General features: G+C 35.8%; 1 protein-coding gene across 2 annotated transcripts in view; it reads left to right on the top strand.

Moving 5' to 3' along the window:
* The first annotated feature begins 5633 nt into the window (after positions 1-5633).
* The window catches only part of LOC145247507 (uncharacterized protein YbdG-like), a 77853-nt gene continuing 58331 nt past the window's right edge, over positions 5634-25155 (top strand). Inside the window, exon 1 of one of the 2 annotated variants that reach the window (XM_080109322.1) lies at positions 5634-6292. In XM_080109322.1, the coding sequence (XP_079965448.1) occupies positions 6191-6292 (102 nt within the window). In that variant the 5' untranslated portion in view covers positions 5634-6190. The remainder of the gene's footprint in view (positions 6293-25155) is intronic. The other variant, XM_080109321.1, reaches the window with a different exon arrangement.

Genomic DNA, 25155 nt, shown 5'->3' with positions numbered 1-25155 from the left:
AAAAAATTACAAAAATTGATGAGGTAGAAAATTATTTATTAAAGAAAAAAAAAAATAGAATTTGATGAAAACGATCGTAAAACACAGGAGAGTTCAATAGGGAGGTAATTTTCTGTTTGAATTAAACAAAAATGGCGGCAATTTTTTACCTGCTAACACGATTAAAGTTCAGGTAATTTTGACTGTATAATTTGGGAGCTACCATTGTAACTTTTTAGAATTGACAAAAAATCAGTTGAAACCATTGTTTTTTTAATCTGAAGACTTCATTTAAATCTCGTCCCAATAATGTAGAAGCACCGTTTTCTCTATCTCTCACAGACAATAACCCAGTCTAATAATATACCTTTAAGACTTTTTTTTAATCTATTGATGGCCATAATCTAGGGAATTTGGTGAAAGAGTACTTTATGGATGTATGTGTATATGTATATATTATATATGTAAATGTGTGTATGCCAAAGAGTCTGATGGATTTGAAAATCGATATTCGATATGCTTATATGTGAATAAAATGAACAGGCAACAGCAAGTTCAAAATAGACTTCGTAGTCTCGTAGGGAATGATCTTTTCTCTTCCTTGCAACCTCTTTCTCACAGAAGAAACGTTGCAAGCCTGTTTCTGCTCTATCATTTTTTTTGTGGCAAGCACTCGTCTGAGCTCCAATCTATGATCCCCCTTGCCAAACTTTCATGATAAATACTTCTGGATATTTTTTCCATTTGCTGAGCAGTCTTTTTAATTTCAGCTGGCATGTTATATAAAATGGTGCCCAAAAGTTGTTATTCGGCCATATTCTTCTCAAGCGCTTTCTACCGGTGCATCCGATTATCATCAGGAGCGATTGTTGTTCTTTTTTTCTTTTTTTTTTTCCTTTGAGGTTTGTTGTATATACATATCTATCTATCTATCTATCTATCTATCTATATATATATATATATATACATACATATATATATATATATATATATATATATATATATATATATATATATATATATATATATACCATCATCATATCTTATCGCAATAGAAATGAACCCATCGCATGGTGGTGCTGTTTGCCTCCTTAAGGTCATGGTTTGAGCAATGAGGACCCAAGCGGCAGTTTTCCCTAAGGTGGTGCATCGTTTGTACCTCTTCACATGGACATTAAGGTGAGGTGTCTAGGCCTCACTTGTGGAGATTGTCTTTTGTTTTAAATAAATATATATATTATTTAGAGAGAGAGAGAGAGAGAGAGAGAGAGAGGGGCTATTTGATTAATTATGTAATTTTTGGAATATGACATTTTCGTTTCGTAACAATAACATTTTTTCTGTATATTTTTATTTAGATTGAATTCTGGACTTGCATTTGGAATTCTATAACTCTAACCCTGAAATTGAACTGAAATTGTGTCGGTGTTTATTTACATTGATGATCTTTTAAACCAACTCATTTCAGGTGAAAACATTATTACATACTTGCATGTCATGTTGAAATTAGTATAAATTAAAAAAATTATGAAAAATTATCTAGTAAAAGATTTGCAAGATGTATTTTTAACAAATAAATCATCCGCTATGACGCATTGTTGAAAAATGGCAGACCCTCAATTTAAGTCAATATAAGTCAGGGGCGATAACTCAGTTTGTCATAATGAATTGCTTGCACAGCTCTTCCACATAAATTTCATGATAAAATTCGTTAATTCGACAAATCCTATATAACTTGTAATTATTTTTCTACTGGTGCAGTTTTCATAATTTTAAAAATTTATAGTCATTGTGGTCTGATAGACAAACACAGAACCTGCCTTAAAAACTTGTTTTTGACGGGTTTTCAGGTATGCTGAAAACGAATATCGCATTTAAAATTGGGGTCGGCAACTAGTTTTCACGATACTGAAGAAATTTTTCCACGTGTTTCATGCAGTAATGTAACGCAGCAGTAGGTGTATCAGAATTTTGGGGTGAATTTTTGACACCCCTAACATGAAACTGCGACTAAAATATAAAAAAACTCGTAATTTCTCCTTTAAAAGTGGGTTGTTTATTTTCTTTATGGATTATACTTCCAAAATAAACTATTAAAGTTGTATAAAAAGTAATAGAAATATTATTTTTTATTTTTTAAAAAACATTTTTTTACGTAATGAAATCAATTGAATTTTATGAGTTAAATATTTTTCAATTTTTAAATTTAAAAATCTATCAAAATTTTTCTATTGATTCAATTTTTACGATATTTTCAGGATCAATGTGAAATTTTATGCTCTTTCCAATAAACTGAATATAATATTTTAGACAAACGTTTTTTTTTACTCCCCCCCATTTTGAAATGTCTGTTAAAAAGTAAATAATTAATTTACTCACCAAAGTTTTATATATCACAAATTGAAGATAAAAGATCAATAAATAATGTATTCAAATTTAAAACAAAAAAAAAGAAGTGTTTTTTAAAAATTTACCAGTAAAGTCCGAAGTTTAAAACCTTTTTTTTTTAACCAATTTTTTTTTTTTTTTTAATGAAACCTTGGTCCTTGCTCCTTTAATTGAAAAAAAAATTAGGGTTTGAATTACATTTTTCGAGCAGTTATAAGCTTGGAAAGACAGGGGGTTGAATTATTCAATATTTTTTTCACACATTCGTAAGGTCAGTTTCTGACACACCTCACGCAGCACTCAGCAGCCATATTTGTTCAAAACAGAAACAACGTAATGGATTTTTAAAATAGTGAAGAGTTAATCTTTTTTTTTTATAAAAAATATATGCGCGTACAACAATGGCCACTATCTATAACATACAATATTGCATTTAAATTTTCTGTAAATAAGTAGTTTTCCGGATATTAAGCAATGTAATTCCTTATGTTATAAGTGGTGGCCATTGTTTCACGCGCAAGCGCGTGCAGCAAAAAAAAAAAAAAAATATGTACGCACAACAATGGCCACCATTTATAACAAAGAATTACATTGCTTAATATCCGGAAAACTATTTATTTGCGGAAAATTTAAATGCAATGTTTTCAACATACCCGAAAACCTTTAAAAGTTGTCATTTTTAAGGTGGAAACAAAGTAAAGTTTTACAAATATGGACAAATACGGCTGCCGCGTTATATTACTACATGAAATATGTTAGAAATTTCAAAATTGCAAGGGCAATAACTGCTAGATTGTTCCAATCACGCAGAATTGTTGTCATATGGGAGCAAACTCAATGCTTAGCAAGGTGAGGCTATCGGGTTTTTGGATCCCCCAAGGGAGACAGGCGGTGAAGTCGGTTCTCCGTGACTGTGTTATATGTAAGAGAATTAATTCTCTACCGTACAAAGCACCCTCTGAGTCTCAACTGCCTTCTGATAGAGTAAATTTTGTCCGGCCCTTCAAATGTGTAGGGGTGGATTTTACTGGACATTTTTTTGTCAAAAACAATAATGAGGATGTCAAAATGTACATCCTACTGTTTACTTGCATGAGTTTATGTGCCATACACTTGGAATTGGTACCGGATATGAGCGCAAGATCTTTCTTGTTAGCGTTCGTTAGGTTCACCAACTTATTTGGTGTACCAACTCATATGTATTCCGACAACGCTAAATCTTTCATAGCGTCGGGTATTATATTATCAGACATATTTGTGTCTGATGAATTTAGAGAACATTTCAAATCCACTACTATTGTTCATTATACAATTCCCCTGTACTCTGCATGGCATGGTGGAGTATGGGAGAGATTAATTAAAACTGTGAAACAGTGTCTTTCCAAGTTGTTGGGTAGGAGGAGGGTCGGTTATTTCGAGTTCCTAAACGCCCTTTCAGATGTTCAAAAGGCCATAAATGATAGGCCACTAACATTTATTTCAGCTTCTGATAGAGGCCTTGATGGGTTGACTCCCAACCATTTTTTGCAGACAGGATATCATCCCCGCCTGCTTATCAATCTTAGCGGTTCAGAGGACCCTTGTCCAGAACCTCCAAATAGAAATTCGCTCTTACATTCCCTTGAAATGAGGGATGAATTTGTCAGTAAATTCAAACGTATTTGGCATAATGACTACTTGCTCTCAATTAGAGAAGTAGACGCCCACATTACAGAAAATGAAACCTCTAAAATATCAGAGGGTGAAATTGTTCTTATCAAAGCTCCTAATAAGTCCCGGCCCTTCTGGGGGTTGGGTAAGGTAGTAAAATTATTGGTCGGAAAGGACAACAAGGTTTGTTCAGCCTCAGTGCTGAAAGACGGGTGTGTCCAAATTCATTCCTTAAAAAATATTTATCCTTTAGAGATAAAACATAACCCTGAACCTGCATTAGCAGAATTTGCGGAAGAAGGAGGCCCCTTCTTTTGCCCTACATGTTCAGTCGCTAACGACGGAACAACACCTATGGTGTGTTGCGACTCGTGCAATGAGTGGTACCATTTTGGTTGTGTCGGGGTCGACCAACAAGTTACCGTTGAAGATTGGGTGTGTCCGGATTGTGCGGACCAAACACCAAGTTAATAATTGTATATTCCTTTTATAGACTCATCAGTAGAGTCATACCTTTTATTACTAATAAATTCTCTGTTTGCCATAGAGAGATCGTTATAAGTTCAGATTGACAACAGACACACATTGAATTTAATTGCTATTATTGTGTTAATATTAAGTCCTTTGGGACAGAATTTCATTGTAATAACTTGTCCAAATAGGCAACAATCATTAATTTCCTGATAAAAAAAGAAAGAAATGAGTAATCCATTTCTTTCTCTTCCTTCCTTTGGCAGTGTGTTAGAAATTTCAGAATGCAAGGGCGATAATTGCTAGATTGTTCCAATCACGCGATTATTTTGACCAATGAAATTGCATTGTTTCAGTTGCTGCGGAGGATTCAGGAATTGGCGGGAATATTGTGTTTCTTCAAACAGATTTCCATTCCGTGTTGAGCAAAACAGACGCGTGGTGTCTCGCTCCGTGCCAAATGAACTATAAGGCAGGGTTCTATTCTATTTGTTATCTCCGCTCACTTAAATGCGGATACAAGCCTGAGGCAACAAATGTTTTATGAACTAATTACATTCATCATCATTGCCCGCAGGAGGGCATCCTTTATTATGGAACATCAATCGCAATGTGCGTTGTTCTTATTTGACCAGTCTGGAAGGATTTCAAAGAACCCTCAACCACTTCTACGAGCGGCTGAATTCAACCAGCATCTTCACAGAAGAAAACTACCTACACCTTTCGAGGCATAAACTACCCGCCATTTGGCTGAAGCTAAAGAGGTGCACTCTTTTGCAAATATGGACTCATTTTACCTTTCTTGTAAATAAAATATTCTTGGAATTTAAGGTGAGCCTTTGTTGCTTTTCTGAGTGTCTCTTTCATTCTGCCAAAGGCAAAAACGAGTAAGAGAAATTCTTACAAATATGCTGAAAAGTATCTTTTCAGTATCGTGAAAACTATTTGTCGGTCCCAATTTTAAATGCGATATTCGTTTTTAGCACACCCGAAAACCTATTTAAACAAGTTTTTAAAGGTAGGTTTTGTGTTGGTCTACCAGGACACAATTATCAAATTTATAGTGATTTCGCCATGACACGTAAGTACGTAATAGTGTTTTCACCTATGCGTTGGTTTAAAAAATCACTAATGTAAACCTTGTGTTTTTTCGCCACAGATCTCAAACGAATGGCCCAGGACTATTCACTGTTGTGTAGTTGAAGATTGGTAGCCGATTCATTCCATTAGAGCCTGGGTGTTGCACTGTTGCATAGTGCAAAATAATTGCAACAAAAGGTGTTTATTGGCAAAATAACTGAAGTAAACCGAGAACTTTGCTCGAAACGTCACCGACACAAGATCGATCTCAGGTTACCGACATTTGAGTAAACCGCATCTTCTCCATCAACAACAGCAGCAGGTTCTGCTGAATCAAAACTGCGTGCGTTCTACATAATAGCCGAAACAAACCATGGTTTTAATATAAGTATTTGTTCGTTTGGGGTAGGTAAAAGTCCGAAACAGAGCAGAAAAAAGGGATCCGAGGTTTAAGCAAGTTTCTTGATTAACTATACCGCGGATAACAAGTTTAGTTGTAAAGTACGAACGGGGTTTATCTTCAGTATTCTGTTTACTGGTAGGGAAGTAAATGATTATAACCAGTGACACCGCCTCGTAAGTGTCGCGTCACCGTAAACAGACGGGAGATAGAAAAAAAAAAATGCGGCGGCGAGGGACGAACGGGACTCAACCGGCTGTAGAATCGACGTCAACAGAAAATGTTAACGAAAGTAAAGAAACAAAGACAAAAACCAGATCTAATGTAAGTTAATTTCGTCTAAATTTCACAGCAACAAATCATACGTGTTTTTTTGTTTTAATGTTTAATTTCCTTTCCAGGCCGTTTGTTCAATCTAGCGAGTAAAAAAAAAAAAATAATCAAATTAACCTTAAAAAAAAAAAAAAAAAAAGCATTAATTTATTTCCAACTGACGTTTAAAATAAGTTAAAATTTTAATTAAATCAAAATATATTATCTGCTATTGCTAATTATTACTTTTTAAAAGGAATAAAAATAAATGTAACTCTAAAAAAACAAAAACAAAAAAAAAAAACGGACACATTTTTTCCTAAAAAAAAAACTTAATAAACTGATTATTTTTAAAAACTACGGATGGTCATACGTGGCTAAATTAACATATTTTCTTAAGCTCATAATCAGCTTTGATTTAGTAATTGTGTTATTTATAGAAATCAGTCCTCATGGTAGAAGATATCGGTTCGGTAAAATCCGGTAACGAGTTACGACAGAGAGCGAAAGAGAACTACACTTATTGAAACTCGGGTTTATCAAAAAGAAAACAAAACGATACTTCTTGTACCGTACAGAAATAATAAGGTTACGATTTAGAAAGCCATTCGCTCGGTTCACGTGAACTTTTCGCGCTCCCCTTACAATTTTTTTCCACTTCGTCTTTTTTCAACTATTTCTGCCGATTATTATCGATTGGGCACTAAAGCTATATTTAAAAAAAAAAAAATCAATATTTAAAGATTCAGAAGGGGGGGATCAATTTCACATACAACATTCTAGTAAATCGATCCCCCATTTCTTGAACTAATTTACGATAGCCTCGTTTAGACGATGCCCCCCCCGGACATTATTATTATTATTATTATTTTGTGATTTTTTTTTTTACTTTGGGAAAAGTTTGGGCTGCCCCTCCCCACCGTCATGGTTATTATTTTTTATTTATTTACAATTTTTAGCCCCACTCCCACTGCTATTATTATCATGGTATTATTATTTATTAAAAAAAACTTTTTCAAAGATTCACCTGTACAAGCCAAAGAATTAATTGCCCAAAACAAGTTTTGTTCATGTGGGCATCCTATATCCATGCAGAACAAATAAATGTTATCAAACGCAAGATAAGTTACTTTTCTACCTAACTGGATACTTTTTAATGTTTTTATATAATGTAACATGTTTATTCAGCTCGAAAAACATACTGTATTTACCAATGCATTGGAAAATTCAAAATTGCACCAGATTCTCTGTTAAACACGTTAAGTTTGGGAAAATGAGATAAAAATAAAAAAACTATACAAAATACTGTTAGAAACTACCGCAATATGTTACTGTGACATAGGTTGACATATATTTGGTGGGTTTTTTTTTCCCAGTATTTTGTATAGTTTCTTATTTTTAACTCCTTTTCCCAAACTTACCGTGTTGAAGAGAGAGTCGGGCGCCATTTTGAATTTTCCAATACATCGATAAACACTACATGTTTTTCTAGCTGAATAAACATGTTACATTAAATAAAAACTCTAAAAACTTATCCAGTTAGGTAGAAATGTTTGATAACATTTATTTGTTATATATTTGTTTTTTTGACAACTTTTTCGGATCTATGTGTACAGTAATGCAAACCCCAAAAGCGAAATCGGATAAAGTTTGCTGTAGATGTTGGAGTTAAAAAAATAAAAAAATATGCAAAATACTGTTAAAAACCCACCGAATATATGTCAGCCTATGTCACGTTAACATATATTGAGCGAGTTTCTAACAGTATTGTGCATGGTTTTTGATTTTTAACTCCTTTTCCCAAACTTACCGTGTCGAAGAGAGAGTCGGGCGCCATTTTAAATTTTCCAATACATCAGTAAACACTGTATGTTTTTCGAGTTGAATAAACATGTTACATTAAATAAAAACATTAGAAAATTATCCAGTTAAGTAGAAAAGTAACTTATCTTGCCTTTGATAACATTTATTTGTTATATATTTGTTTTTTGACAACTTTTTCGAATCTATGTGTACAGTAATACAAACCCCAAAAGCGAAATTAGATAAAGTTTGCTGTAGATGTTGTAAGTATAAAAAAACAACTTTCAATAAAGAGTGGGACCTTTTTTGACGGGTCACACTTTAGTTTATAAGTATTATAATTAACTTTTTATTTTGTTTATCAACTACCTGTGACATGTTCAGCAACTTGAACTTTGGGATTTCATGTAAACCTGCCATTCAGGGGTACGACTGGTACGTACGAATATTGCGGAAATATATATACTAGCAAAATGGCTAAAGACAGGAATATGATGGATGGCCCTGGATATATAGTACAAATTGACAAAAGTCTATTATTAAAAAGAAAAAAAAAACATGTTGGTAGAGTCCTAAGTGTTATTTATATACTCCAATGTTCCAAAATTCATTGGTCCTGGATATGACCTTGAACTATATCCAGTGGTGAGGCCCCAGTTTACGGGCTTTGGAGAGTGTGGAGCCACCCTTTAATTACCATTGCTCCCAGGTCCACTCTGACTCGGAGTGGTAGTACCTGTTAGGGTCCCAACTATGGGTTAAATAGAAACCGACTTGAAAACAACAAATATATTCTATTAAAAAATTTTTCTTCAAAATCTTTGGATTCGGCATTAAATAACCCGAAAAGGGTTGATATGCCGTAAAACAACCAACCAACCAAAATTCATGATGTTCTCTTGTTTGGAATCTAGATAATCTCTAAAAAAAAGTCATAAATAAATAAAAAAAATAAAAATAAAAAAAATGATGCGGGGTGGGGGAGAAGCTTTTCCCAAAGGAAAAAAAAAATCAAAATAATAATGATATTAATAATGGGGGTGGGGTGGGGCTAAAGGACCCAACATCAAAACGAGGCTATCGTAAATTATTGCAAGAAATGGGGGATCATTGTATGTAAACTTGAACCCTCTTCCAAATCTTTAAATATTGATTTTTTTTTTTTTTTTTTAATAAGCTTAGTGTCCAATCAATAATAATCCACAGAAATAGTTGAAAAAAGACGAAAAGAAAAAAAATTTGTAAGGGGGCACGGAAACCTTGATTCCAGTAAAACAACTGGCCCTGACGGCATTCCAATTATAGTGCTGAAAAAGCTTCAACCAGAACTAGCTCCCATACTTACAAAGCTGTTTAAGCATTGTATTAAGGAGAATTGCTTCCCAATACGCTGGAAAACCTTATCAGTATGCCCTGTATTTAAGAATTCAGGTGATTGGTCATCTCCCTCCCAGTACAGACCAATAAGTCTCCTGTGCGTCATGAGCAAGTTGCTGGAATCTGTATTAAATAGAGAAGTAGTCAACCATCTCAGCAGAAATAACATTCTTAGTGACATGCAATATGGTTTCCGTTCTGCTAGATCAACAGCAGATGTGTTTACAGTTAGGATTAGCGAATCTTTTGACAGAGGCTTCGTTTCTAGGGCAATTAATTGCTCTAGACATATCTAAGGCATTTGATAGGGTATGGCATAAAGGTCTACTTCACAAGATCTTTGGTATAGCTGAAAATGTCTCCTCAATTATTAAACCATTTCTCTCTGATAGGTTCATAAGAGTAGTGGTTGATGGGCAAAGATCAGAAGCTCATAGTATTAATGCTGGAGTCCCTTAGGGGTCCATCCTGGGCCCAACTCTCTTCCAAATCACATCCTTAGATCATTCATAGTCATTTATGCTGACGACAATACCATCTATGGCAGCACATCAAAGGCTGTAAACGACCAAGTTCTCTCTGATTCTCTCTCCTCTGATCTTAGCATGTGGTACAATGGGGAAAAATGTGGCTAGTTACTTTTAATGCAGCTAAAACCTCCCCATGTTAAGAATGGCTTTCAAAATAACATTATTTCAGCACGGTGGCAAAAGTACACAAGTACCAATATTTTTTTTTTTTTTTTTTACATTAATTTTTTCATACATATTCAGAGAATGTTTTTGGCTTTTTTTTTGGGGGGGGGGGCTCAAATAATACTTAAAAAAAAGTTTTTTCTGATTAAGTAAACCAATGAAAACCTTTTGTGCACGCACTTTCAGGGAGCAGCCATTTAAAAAAAAAATACGTTTACGCAGGGTCCACATTCCTCGTGAAGTACCTAATCAAATCTTGCCCAATCACCACCATCATTGCTAATCATCATGATGTTGTCTCACCATCCAGCTGACACTCATAAAACACCTATTCCCGAGTGGCCTTTAGGCCTTGATAAGTAGTGACACTATTAAAAAAAAAAAAAAACAAGGTACTTGTTTAGTTTAATCAAGGCATTAAAAAATGAAAATATTGAAAAAAAAAAAAAAAATATGTTGTACCCCTTATGGAATTCAGGATTCCTTTAAATGAAAAAGGGATTAAAAAAAGGACAAAGAAACTCTTTAAAATAAGTGAAAAAAATTAAAATATTTATATAGATATTTTTTCTGACCCCTCCCCTACCATCACCACCACACACACGGTCATGCAATTTTTTGGTACTGACTCTTGTCCTTTTCTATCTAAATCCAACTATCTTTGTGATGCTCTCGTGATGTGGCTGTCTGCTACATTTGGTCAGGATTTCTCCAGCTTCATGTCTCTTGTCAAGACGAATTTCTTCCAACACTAGCAATTCTGCAGTGTTTTTAAGCATTGCCTCACAAGAATTTCACTAACTATCTTAGTGATTTCATGTCGAATGTTATCAGAGATGCCCCATGGGAAAATATTTTTTCTCTTCCTGCTGAACAGTGTGCAAATGAGACCACTGAATGGTTCAAAACTGCAATTGAAGCACATGTCCCCATGCGGAAATTTTATAGCTAGCCCCACTCTCTCCAATGGTTTATTTTGACTTGCGCAACTGCCATTGCTTAACGGCAGCATGCATACCGCAGATTTAACCGACATAAGTCCAGTTCAAACAGACAGAAGTATATAGAAGCTAGAAGTAACGTTAAGAAAGAAATAGCGACAGCTAAGAGAGAATTTACTGAAACCACTAAAAAACGCATCGAACCACAAAAATTAGGAACTCGTGACTTCTGGAAAATCTACAACAGTGTAGTAAATAATGGGCAATCAACAATTCCCCCACTAACCAACAATCATGAGGTTGTTTACTCAGCAACCGAGAAGGCTAACATGCTTGCCAGTCGGTTTGCCTCAAACTCCACACTGGACCCTCTCAACCACCTCCTACCTGACTTTCCTATGCGGGTAGACACCATGCTAGATGATCTGAAAATCACCCCTGCTCAGGTGCATGCCATCATAAAAAACCTTGACACTTCAAAAGCATGTGGACCCGATCTCATCCCAGCTGAGCTATTAAAAAAGTGCTCAGCCGAAGTAGCTCCAGTTCTCTCCAAATTTTACAACAAATGCCTTAATGAATCTTGCTTTCTGGGCTGTTGGAAAACTGCTTCTGTGGTACCAGTATTCAAGAATTCTGGTGAAAGAACTGACCCATTAAATTATCGCCCCATTAGCCTCCTCCCACTTTTTGCCAAAATATTTGAGACCTTAATTAACCATGCTCTAGTCCATCACCTTACAGATGCTAAACTTCTGACTGACCAACAATATGGATTTAGACAAGCCCGTTCCACAGCAGACATCCTAACTGTAATCTCTGAACGCATATACCATTCACTGGACAAAGCCGGGGAGGGCAGAGTGGTAGCTCTAGATATATCTAAGGCTTTTGACAGGATATGGCATGAGGGTCTCCTCGGGAAAATTAGATCATACGGTATCACTGGTAGAATACTAAACATAATTAAATCCTTCTTAGATAGGAGAAAAATCCAGGTTGTCCTCGACGGTCGTACATCTAAACAATATGATATAAATGCGGGAGTGCCCCAAGGGTCTATCCTTGGACCTCTGTTGTTCCTAATATTCATGAATGACCTCCACAACAAAATTGCCTTTGAGATGGGTATATATGCTGATGACACTACACTCTATGGCAGGCATGACAGGAAAACAAATGAACGCATATCTAAAATGGCAGAAACACTAGCAGATGACCTCCAATCTGTAGTGGAATGTGGATAAAAATGAATGGTTACGTTCAATGCCGCCAAGACTAAACTAGTTTCCTTCAATAATTACAAGAAACCTTCTCTACCACCAATAGAAATGGCCAACGACTCTTTATCTGAGAGTACATCTTTCAAACTGCTTGGCCTAACGTTCACAGGAAACATGAGCTGGAACAATTACATTGAAAGCATTGTCAGGGCCGCTGCAAAGAAGGTAGGCTCTCTCTACCGCGCTAGATAACTACTAACACCTGAAAGTATCCTGTACCTCTATAAGGCCACCATTCTCCCATATATGGAGTATTGCTGTCATATTTGGGCTGGTGCATCTGCTACTAGTCTCTCGCTCCTAGACAAGGTTCAAAAGAGAGCCGTCAATCTGATAGGCCCTGAACTGGCATCTAAGTTTCAGCTTCTGTCCCATCGACGAAATGTTGCATCCCTCTGCCTGTTCTACAAGTATTTTAATGGAGAATGCTCTGACAAACTGCAAGCACTTGTGCCCCCACCACGTAAACACCCTCGACAAACCCGACAGGCAGCTAAATCCCACCCCCACACAGTAGAGATATCTAGATATAAAAGATCTTTTTACTCCAGTAGTTTCTTCCCCAGAACCGCTATACTTTGGAATTCCATTCCAGGTCCCTGCTTCCCCAACTGTACTGACGTGCAGAAGTTCAAGTGTAACATGAACCGATATCTTGCTGCCCAAATCCCTACATAGTACTGCAAGGAACATAGGACAAGTAATAACTTAACTGCTTTTTTTTTTTTTTTTTAAAACAACGATATTTGTTTTCGGGTACTTTCCAAAGTAAATCGTGATTCTGAATGTGTTTGTTTTCTCAAATGTTATCATCTTCTCTAACATGCTCTCTCTCTCCTTTTTTATTGCCTTATTCCTTACCGTGACGTCATTTCTCACATGACTAGGTATTTGTATATAGTTGGCGGCATATGCGATCTGTTATGTTACACCTAGTTGCGATGTTGGATAACCACCGCTAAACACATGTTGAATCTATGATCAAACGTAATGCCGACACCTGCCATCAAAGAGCTAGACTTATGCTTCTGCTGCATCGAACTCAGCCAAATTAGTATGCTTTGCTTCCTAGAACTCCCCGTCTTTGTAACACAATACCATGGCGCTGCTTCCCAACTGACTATAACGTGGCCGTTTTCAAGTATAATGTAAGAAGTTCTTGTTAAGCCATCCGTTTGAATAAACAAGCACTACCCAATTTCCACCATTACCGATCATCATGGTGTTGTCTCAACAATCACCTGACACTCAATCCTTATCCTTGAGTGGCTTTGGGCCTTGATAAGTAATGTCGCTCCTCACCCCAGTTATAAAAAAAAAAAAAATATCCAGCTAGGTGCAACAAACAAGCATTGTCTATATACGGCATGATCATGTTGACATGCTGGTTCTCGCAAGGTTGAGACTGGTTGATACCAAGTGGGTGACCATTTGAGAATATCAGGCGCTGTATGTAGGAGGATGTCGACATCTCCCTGCAAGAACTACAATAAACTTACTTTGTCATTTCGCTTGACCGGGATGTACATGTGACTGGGGACCGCTTGTGAACTTGATATTCCCTAGAAATTTCCTCTTGTTCCAGATTCGCTTCACGCACTCTTGTTAACAGCTGTTAGTGTTGAGAGAGGGAGAAGCATCCTTAACTTGGTTATCCGATCTTTTGATTACTGTGCTTCCTTGTCCTTTCATTAACGAGATCTGCCACATATAGGGAAGTGACTCCTGATTTTCCCATACAGGAATGATAGACCGACAAAGCCTAGATAGGAAATCGAGCTGGAAACGTAGATCACCAAACCAAGAAAAAGAAGTTAAAAACTAAATAGGTTGAACGATAACAAAACGATGGAAGAATAGAAGTGTGACTCGTCATGAAAAAAAGCTAAATAAGAAACATGAACTAAAACAAAAGATAGCAATAAAAGAAGGAAGATTGATACAAATTGGAACAGTACAAAGAAAATAAGACTTTTGGAAACAATGAAAGCCAGTTTTAGCAAAACGTAAACACAAGTACAAGAACAGAATAACTGGATCTGACAGAAACAAAACACTTTTGGAGCAAGATATGGGGAAAAACCAAAACAGTATTTTTGAATCATGAAAGAACTTGAATTGTGAATACTGGTAGCAAGACAACAGACCCTTCTTTTCTGCAACTGACCATGTCTAGGCTTTTAATTCTTTAACTAGCAGGACCTGTGGAAATTCCACAGGGGACTTATTCATATGTAATATATTGATGTTGGCATTCTGTGGATGTTCAGCGTAAATGGAGATGCACTGATACTATTGTAGCTCTTTTGTTAAAACTACAAATGTATTTATCTAAGCTAGCAGTGACGCCCGGCGTAGCCCGGTCATAAACTATGCTTAAATATGATATTTTAATTCATGCAGATTTTGTATATATTATTATAGAGCCAATTTTCTATCCACTCTTATATATTATACAGTTGTGATTAAAAAAGAAAAAAAATATATATATATATCTTATTATTCAAAAAAGCACTCTGATTTAAAGAAAATTGCTGGACAGCCGCATCTGCATTGCCCAATAGGGGTGGCTCAGGTGATTATCAATAAACTAACCTCTTCTCAGAGGGTGAGAAGACAAAACTTGAGAGAATGAACCTCCTAGAATTGCACAATTGCACCTCAGCCAACAGGGAAAAAGTCATCTCAACAGTGGCCTAGATGCTGTTGGTTTTATGCAGAGCAAAAAAAACTTTGGGCTGTTGACTTGGGCCGTCGAATTGTTGTTGTCTCTAACGGACCCAAATGTTGTATGTGTAACAGAGTGTGGTGGCTGTATGCAAATGCTAAGTCATGTGCTAGGTGACGTCACCGTAGGGAAAAAAACTATAAAAAGAACGTGTATGTGCAGATTGGATGATGTTTGAGAGAATGGAGGTCAGAGAGAAGAAGCACGATCACGTTTTATTTGGGAAAGTACCCGGAAATAAATGTTGTTGTTACCAAAAAGATAAAGGAGTTGAGTTATTACTTGTCCTATGTTCCTTGTGACGTACTCTGCTACAACGTGTTGGGTTCCAGGTGTCTACATGTAAACGTGTGCTATGTTATATATGTAGAGAGAGAGTCGCAAAGAAAGTTAGAACTTTGACACAAACTTTCTCGGTGCAAGAAAAGTTAGTTATTTTGTTCGTTTACCACAGAAGTTGCCGATATGTGTTTGAGACCAATATGTTCTCTTGTTCTGACCGCCACGTTTGCTGGCTGTCAATACATGGCACCAGACATAGCTTCCCGCGCACCATGTGGCCCCTTTTTCCTCTCTTCCTTCTCCTCTTCTTTCCTTCCGATCTCTATGCATTCCACTCCATAACGTCACTGCTTAAAATGCTGACTTAGAACGCGAATCATCATTTAATCCTTTATGGCCTGGTTGAACTAATTCGTTCAGTTGTAAATAAATGAATATAACAGCATAAATAAAGTGGGAATTGATTCAAACACGCCTTGTACGTATTAGTTTTGCATCTGGATAGATGTCAGATGCATCCAGATTGCAACTGACCATTACTTACATCTAGTATGCCGTCATCTGTCTGAGAGTGAAGGATTTTGTATGTTGTCATAAACACTTTTTCTCAAGCATTATGGATAATAATCGAGGTAAGTTTATGAAATGCAAAAAATTTTCAGTGGTAGTTTCACTATTGAACTTCATAATTTTTCCAGTTTAAAGACAATCATAGTATCATTACCTTTTAAACTAATTAAAATTAACGATAAATATTTTTTAATCATCTGCATCATAATTCAGTTCATAAAGGGTTAATGGCGAAACCAGACCTCTTAACAACTAGCCTGGGTGCCTGGCGTTGCTCAGGTGTTTGTAGGTGTGTGGTGAGCAAAAAAAAACAAAAAAGTTGTAGGAGGCAGGCAGGCATGCCGCTGAGGAAGAAAAGAGAGTTAAAAACAAATGTTACGTGTTAGCTGCTGTGCCCATCGTCAAATTGGAAGTGACGTAGGTTCAAATTAAGACTAGACAATTGAAAAGAGACAATGAAAATATCGGCGAAAAAAGCCCCCCCCCTCTCTCTGTAGAAAAGTATCCAGTTGAGGGTGAAGGAATTAATGCTTTTTAGCCAATTTTTCAATATTTGTCATCCGAAGGATTGAGCTTCAAAACAATACCGATCTTGTAAAAATTTGTTTTCTTTGTCAAAAGTTTTTGCAAGACATGCAAACGTACATACATACATTTAAACAGACAAGTGACATTTATATTATAGAAGATGTTCTCATTGACAAAGTGCACATCACCTGATGCGCTTATGTGTAAGACTGTGCTTCCAGATTGTGCCGATCTCAATCAAAATATTTTATGCGTATTTCATTAATGTGCCAATGTTAGCAAGATTAACATAATGTTACCTCTTGTCTTAATGTTCTGCACATGCAACCCTCACTGATTTACATCCCTGCAAGAAGTGGGGGACCATTATCATTCTGCTACAAACTTGAGTCAATTTTCTAGTTAAAAATCTCTATATACTCACTTCCCCACGATTGGTTTTTAATGTGGAGAAGATTTAGCTCCTCCATAAAAAAATGGGCATTATGGATTGGGACAAAAATTGAAATTGCCTCAGTCTAGAAGGATTTTTCCTTCACTGACAGAACAGATGAAGTGTCATTACAGAACAGATACTACACTTTTAAATATTTATTTGTATAAAATATAAAATAATTACATTTAAAACAAATTAGGCACAACAAATATTTATTTGTATAAAATATAAAATAATTACATTTAAAACAAATTAGGTACAACGCCATAAAAAATGCGGGGAAAATGGGTGTCTTTGTTCATCCTTGATCTAAAATGCTAAAAATGTCTATCAGTCTTGACGAGAATCATCTCAGTCACCACAATACCACATTCACCTTGGGGGGGGGGGAGCATTCCTACTTAAGATATCCCCAAATTTGTTGGCAACTTTTCAAAATTATATTTATATACATTGGAATCACACCAGGAACGGGAAAAAACAGCAACAACAAAAAATATTTTGTTAGTAAGATCCTCCGACTCTTTCTAAATATAATAGACTGCCCACTGTTTTCCGGGTTATTCAGAATCGAAAACAAGCAGTTCAACCTCTAAATGTGAGTGGAATTTAAGTGGGGAGAAAAGAAAACAAAAACAAAGTATACTACACTTTTTGGTCAAAAGATCCTTTTAACTAGAAAATTATAAACTTTAGTTATAGTACCTGGACTTATAAAGATGGCGACTATATTTTTCTGACATAGTGTTTATTTCGGCGTTTCCCATGTACAATAAGTTGCTATATATATATATATATATATATATATATATTAGTTTCTCTCTGTTTCATTTTTCTTAACATTTTGTTTAAGCCAGGGATGGGGCATCCTACCAGATGCCAAACATACACCTGCTATTTTAGACACTCCAACCGAGAGATCTTTTTAAGATTCTAACCGTCCCTTTAAGTGCAATTGTTTGAATCTCCTTTGCACTTGGTTTACCTGGTATATTTGTAAGATAGTTTGTAAAATTCTTTTTCTTTTTCATAAGTCCGGTTGCTCCTATAATTACTGGAATGATAGAGATTGTGTGTGCGTGTGTGAATCATCAAACGATAATTTTTTTCTTTAACTTTTTTCTTTATTTATGCTCCAGACGACGCTGAGAAGCTCTGTTAATAGAAAAGAAAAAGAAAATCAATAACTATTATTCAGTAAAAGTTACATAGAAGCTAGTAACACACACACACACACACACACACACACACACACACACACACACACACACACGTGATCTTGTTTTATAGTTTTACTAGCAGGGATACCCGGCATTGCCTGGGTGTATGTAGATGGTGTAATAAGGAATCCCGAAAAAGAAAAAGGGGTAGTGGGCGGGGGGGGGGGGATCAAAACAACTGTAGTTTGGGTGGAGAGAGGTGTTATAAAAAGAAAAAAAAGTGGTAGTAAGTAGGCAGGCTCGAACCGTAATGCGAAAGAGGAAAAGATGACAAAAAACGTGACTTTGCTGATGCGTGATGCGTCCATGGCAAAACTGGAAGTCGTGAACGTCGAAATTAAGCGTAGTCAATCCAACAAAAGCAACCCTTCCCTGTACAAAATTGCTCAGTTGAGGGTGAAGGAATGAAATTTTTTTGGACAATTTTTCGATATTTGTTGCCCGAGGTTTAAAACGATATTGGTTTTGTCACGTTTCGATGCGTCTGTCGGAAGTTTTTGCGAGACACACGCACAAATTTTTCCATCTCTCTCTATATATATATATATATAGATAGAAGATTAATAAAGTACTGTAAAAAAAAAAAAAAAAAAAAAAAAAAATTAATGTTGCTATATATTAATGTTTTCATCAAACGATAATTCCGCCTCCCCCTCTTTCTTTTCTTTATGCTCCAGACAATGCTGGGCTCTGTTAATAGAAAAAAAAGAAAAGAAAATCAATAACTATTATTCAGCGAAGTTATGTAGAAGCGAGAGAGAGAGACACACACGCGCGCGATCTTGTTTTTATTAAGAGTTTTATGTAATTAAAATAAAAAAAAAATTTAAATTGTTGACCATCCGTAGGATGAAAATGATCCCATTTAGTAAATGTCATTTATATGTATTGTTCCTTTCCCTTCGTTTTGTAAAATTCTAAAAATATTTCTTTCAATTTGAAGTATTTTTAATTAAAAAAAAAAAAAATCTGATACTTGTACAGTTTAATCAAAACATTAAAAAAATGAAAATATCGAAAAAAAAAAAAAAAAAAAGGTTATATTGTACGTATCCGTTATGGAACGAAGTTCTCCGAAAAAAAATTTCACTTAATTTCATCAAGTAGTTTTTATTTTAAAGCGAAAAAAAAAACAATTTGTTGGGATACCGAGCAAAAAGTTTGATGTTTAGGAAGAAAAAAGCTAGTATTAAAGATGGGGAGAGAGTGTCGGCGCTTTAACTGGAGTTATCTCCCCGTGGCGTGTTCAACAAATTTCATTATGGCTGACTTCAATGCGCTCTCATAAAAACGTGTTTTTCTGTTGTAAAATAAAAACTACTCGATCAAATGAAATGAAATTTTTTTCGGAGATCTTGTCCAAAACGGATATGTACAATATAACCTTTTTTCGATATTTTCATTTTTTAATGTCTTGATTAAACTGTAGAAGTTTTGTTTTTTTTGTAATATTTGTTAAAATCTTATTTACATAACACTTGCCAACAAAAAAAAAAAAAAATACGGAGGGGGCTAGTGTAATTATCGCCAGTTTATAAGAAACATAAACGAAACATGGTTTTTCGCTGGATGGATATATAATAGAATTTTAAAATTATTACGGTTATCGTAAACCAAAAATGACTCCAAATTTTTAAATGCTTCCAAAAGAGTCACGAAGTAATTAATTTTTGGCAATACGGCATATTGACTACTTTTAAAGCATCGCTAAGTACCAGAAGTAGGCATTTACAAGCAATTTCGTGTCTCGATAAAAAAAATAGTTTGTTTCTTGGTTCTCATGCATTTGTTGTCTCTCTATTTCTACTTTCGTTTTTTTCTTGCTCACATTTCCCCTATTCGTAGCGGTGGGCCTTTAGGTGTATCAGAATTTTGGGGAAATTTTTGACACCCCTAACACGAAACTGCGAATAAAATATAAAAAAACTCATAATTTCTCTTTTAAAAGTGAGTTGTTTATTTTCTTTATGGAATATACTTCCAAAATAAACTATTAAAGTTGTTTAAAAAAATAATAGAAACATTATTTTTTAAAAAACAGTGTTTACAAAGTGCCGGCGGGCCTTCATACAGCCATTTTTTTTATGTAATGAAATCAATTGAATTTTACAAGTTAAATATTTTTCAATTTTTAAACTTTAAAAATCTATCAAAATGTTTTTGTTGGTTAAATTTTTACGATATTTTCAGGGTCAATGTGAAATTTTATGCTCTTTCCAATAAACAATATAATAAAACGTTTTTTTTTAAATTCACCCTCCCCCCATTTTGAAATGTCTATTAAAACTTTAATAATTAATTCATGTACCAAAGTTTTATATATCACAAATGTAAGATAAAAGACAATAAATAATATATTCAAATTGAAAACAAAAAAGAAGTGTTTTTTAGAAATTTACCTGTAAAGTCCGAAGTTTAAAACCTTTTTTTTTTTTTTAAATGAAACCTTATAATCTTATATTGTACAGAAAGTTTTGTTTTATTATGAAAATTATTTCTATTTCATTCAATGTTTTTTAGATATTAAAAAAGAAAATTCACTCCATAAAGTGGAAATTAAATATATTAAAGAAAAAAAAAATTTCTTGAACTGTTTTTTTTTAAGGCAAAAAATTATAAATAAAAGTGTGATTAGTTTTCAGGTATGGAGGCACAAATTTCTTTACGTACAAAGGTAGACGGCTAACGCGTACGTGTGGTTTTTACTTCCTTCTATCCACCCATAATTCAAAACAATAAAAATAAAAACTACTTCCAGTTTTAAATAAAAACGTAAAATGTTTGCATCATGGCGGGTTTTTCAAATAGCCATTTAAAAAATTCTTTTATTTAAAAGATAAATGGATTTTAAAATATAAATATGGATAAATTCTTAACAATGAAGAATGCAACTACACATTGATTAGTAATTTTTATAGGTAAGTGTTTTTTTTTTTTGGGAATTTATATCGATTTTTTATAATCGATCTAAGTTAAATATTGTTGATTTTCTTCAAATCTTAAAAAAAAAAAACGATTTAAAAAAACAAATATTGCATAATTTGCTATTAAAACTGTTACTTTTTTAAATTTGGTCTTTGCTCCTTTAATTGAAAAAAAAATTAGGGTTTGAATTACATTTTTCGAGTAGTTATAAGCTTGGAAAGACAGGGGGTCGAATTATTCAATACTTTTTCACGCATTCGTAAGGTCAGTTTCTGACACACCTAGTGGGCCTTGGACCGGTATCAACGAACTTTTTTTTTTTTTTTTTTTTTTTTTACCAAAACTGTCATTCACAATATTTTATTTTATTTAAGTTTAATCTATTTCAAACTGATATAAATTATTGCACAAAAAAATAATGGTAAATTTTTACCTGGTTTCCACCTTAACATTTTCCTTTAAAATGACGACTCTATAGTTTTTCGGGTATGCTGAAAACGAATATCGCATTTAAATTTTAGACAAATAAACAGTTTTCCAGATATTAAGCAATGCCATTTCTTATGTTATTGCTAGTGGCCATCTTGGTATGTGCGTGTGTGTGCTCGTTCGTGTAAACGCAACCCTGAGAAACTATGCAGAAGCGCATTTACCAATATGGCCACCAGCAATAACATAAGCTAGAAGTGTAAGTAATGTTTAGTTTCGGAAAAGTTTCCGATGGTTCGTTGTTCTAAACAAGTCCTGAGATGTGACTGGTTTGCAGTAGACAGAACAGTTTCCGATGGTTCGTTGTTCTAAACAAGTCCTGAGATGTGACTGGTTTGCAGTAGACAGAACAGTTTCCGATGGTTCGTTGTTCTAAACAAGTCTTGAGATGTGACTGGTTTGCAGTAGACAGAACAGTTTCCGATGGTTCGTTGTTCTAAACAAGTCTTGAGATGTGACTGGTTTGCAGTAGACAGAACAGTTTCCGATGGTTCGTTGTTCTAAACAAGTCTTGAGATGTGACTGGTTTGCAGTAGACAGAAGTTTCCGATGGTTCGTTGTTCTAAACAAGTCTTGAGATGTGACTGGTTTGCAGTAGACAGAACAGTTTCCGATGGTTCGTTGTTCTAAACAAGTCTTGAGATGTGACTGGTTTGCAGTAGACAGAACAGTTTCCGATGGTTCGTTGTTCTAAACAAGTCTTGAGATGTGACTGGTTTGCAGTAGACAGAACAGTTTCCGATGGTTCGTTGTTCTAAACAAGTCTTGAGATGTGACTGGTTTGCAGTAGACAGAACAGTTTCCGATGGTTCGTTGTTCTAAACAAGTCTTGAGATGTGACTGGTTTGCAGTAGACAGAACAGTTTCCGATGGTTCGTTGTTCTAAACAAGTCTTGAGATGTGACTGGTTTGCAGTAGACAGAACAGTTTCCGATGGTTCGTTGTTCTAAACAAGTCTTGAGATGTGACTGGTTTGCAGTAGACAGAACAGTTTCCGATGGTTCGTTGTTCTAAACAAGTCTTGAGATGTGACTGGTTTGCAGTAGACAGAACAGTTTCCGATGGTTCGTTGTTCTAAACAAGTCTTGAGATGTGACTGGTTTGCAGTAGACAGAACAGTTTCCGATGGTTCGTTGTTCTAAACAAGTCTTGAGATGTGACTGGTTTGCAGTAGACAGAACAGTTTCCGATGGTTCGTTGTTCTAAACAAGTCCTGAGATGTGAGTGGTTTGCAGTAGACAGAACAGTTTCCGATGGTTCGTTGTTCTAAACAAGTCCTGAGATGTGACTGGTTTGCAGTAGACAGAACAGTTTCCGATGGTTCGTTGTTCTAAACAAGTCTTGAGATGTGACTGGTTTGCAGTAGACAGAACAGTTTCCGATGGTTCGTTGTTCTAAACAAGTCTTGAGATGTGACTGGTTTGCAGTAGACAGAACAGTTTCCGATGGTTCGTTGTTCTAAACAAGTCCTGAGATGTGACTGGTTTGCAGTAGACAGAACAGTTTCCGATGGTTCGTTGTTCTAAACAAGTCCTGAGATGTGACTGGTTTGCAGTAGACAGAACAGTTTCCGATGGTTCGTTGTTCTAAACAAGTCCTGAGATGTGACTGGTTTGCAGTAGACAGAACAGTTTCCGATGGTTCGTTGTTCTAAACAAGTCCTGAGATGTGACTGGTTTGCAGTAGACAGAACAGTTTCCGATGGTTCGTTGTTCTAAACAAGTCCTGAGATGAGACTGGTTTGCAGTAGACAGAACAGTTTCCGATGGTTCGTTGTTCTAAACAAGTCTTGAGATGTGACTGGTTTGCAGTAGACAGAACAGTTTCCGATGGTTCCTTGTTCTAAACAAGTCTTGAGATGTGACTGGTTTGCAGTAGACAGAACAGTTTCCGATGGTTCGTTGTTCTAAACAAGTCTTGAGATGTGACTGGTTTGCAGTAGACAGAACAGTTTCCGATGGTTCGTTGTTCTAAACAAGTCTTGAGATGTGACTGGTTTGCAGTAGACAGAACAGTTTCCGATGGTTCGTTGTTCTAAACAAGTCCTGAGATGTGACTGGTTTGCAGTAGACAGAACAGTTTCCGATGGTTCGTTGTTCTAAACAAGTCCTGAGATGTGACTGGTTTGCAGTAGACAGAACAGTTTCCGATGGTTCGTTGTTCTAAACAAGTCTTGAGATGTGACTGGTTTGCAGTAGACAGAACAGTTTCCGATGGTTCGTTGTTCTAAACAAGTCTTGAGATGTGACTGGTTTGCAGTAGACAGAACAGTTTCCGATGGTTCGTTGTTCTAAACAAGTCCTGAGATGTGACTGGTTTGCAGTAGATAGAACAGTTTCCGATGGTTCGTTGTTCTAAATAAGTCCTGAGATGTGACTGGTTTGCAGTAGACAGAACAGTTTCCGATGGTTCGTTGTTCTAAACAAGTCCTGAGATGTGACTGGTTTGCAGTAGACAGAACAGTTTCCGATGGTTCGTTGTTCTAAACAAGTCCTGAGATGTGACTGGTTTGCAGTAGACAGAACAGTTTCCGATGGTTCGTTGTTCTAAACAAGTCCTGAGATGTGACTGGTTTGCAGTAGACAGAACAGTTTCCGATGGTTCGTTGTTCTAAACAAGTCTTGAGATGTGACTGGTTTGCAGTAGACAGAACAGTTTCCGATGGTTCGTTGTTCTAAACAAGTCTTGAGATGTGACTGGTTTGCAGTAGACAGAACAGTTTCCGATGGTTCGTTGTTCTAAACAAGTCTTGAGATGTGACTGGTTTGCAGTAGACAGAACAGTTTCCGATGGTTCGTTGTTCTAAACAAGTCTTGAGATGTGACTGGTTTGCAGTAGACAGAACAGTTTCCGATGGTTCGTTGTTCTAAACAAGTCTTGAGATGTGACTGGTTTGCAGTAGACAGAACAGTTTCCGATGGTTCGTTGTTCTAAACAAGTCTTGAGATGTGACTGGTTTGCAGTAGACAGAACAGTTTCCGATGGTTCGTTGTTCTAAACAAGTCTTGAGATGTGACTGGTTTGCAGTAGACAGAACAGTTTCCGATGGTTCGTTGTTCTAAACAAGTCTTGAGATGTGACTGGTTTGCAGTAGACAGAACAGTTTCCGATGGTTCGTTGTTCTAAACAAGTCTTGAGATGTGACTGGTTTGCAGTAGACAGAACAGTTTCCGATGGTTCGTTGTTCTAAACAAGTCCTGAGATGTGAGTGGTTTGCAGTAGACAGAACAGTTTCCGATGGTTCGTTGTTCTAAACAAGTCCTGAGATGTGACTGGTTTGCAGTAGACAGAACAGTTTCTGATGGTTCGTTGTTCTAAACAAGTCTGTAGATGTGACTGGTTTGCAGTAGACAGAACAGTTTCCGATGGTTCGTTGTTCTAAACAAGTCCTGAGATGTGACTGGTTTGCAGTAGACAGAACAGTTTCCGATGGTTCGTTGTTCTAAACAAGTCCTGAGATGTGACTGGTTTGCAGTAGACAGAACAGTTTCCGATGGTTCGTTGTTCTAAACAAGTCCTGAGATGTGACTGGTTTGCAGTAGACAGAACAGTTTCCGATGGTTCGTTGTTCTAAACAAGTCCTGAGATGTGACTGGTT

This window comes from Euprymna scolopes, chromosome 25 (assembly GCF_053919585.1).
Source record: "Euprymna scolopes isolate OS-2025 chromosome 25, ASM5391958v1, whole genome shotgun sequence".
Classification (NCBI taxonomy): Eukaryota; Metazoa; Mollusca; class Cephalopoda; order Sepiida; family Sepiolidae; genus Euprymna; species Euprymna scolopes.
The sequence above is the reverse complement of the archived record's forward strand: the minus strand, read 5'-3'. Positions and strand labels throughout refer to the sequence as shown.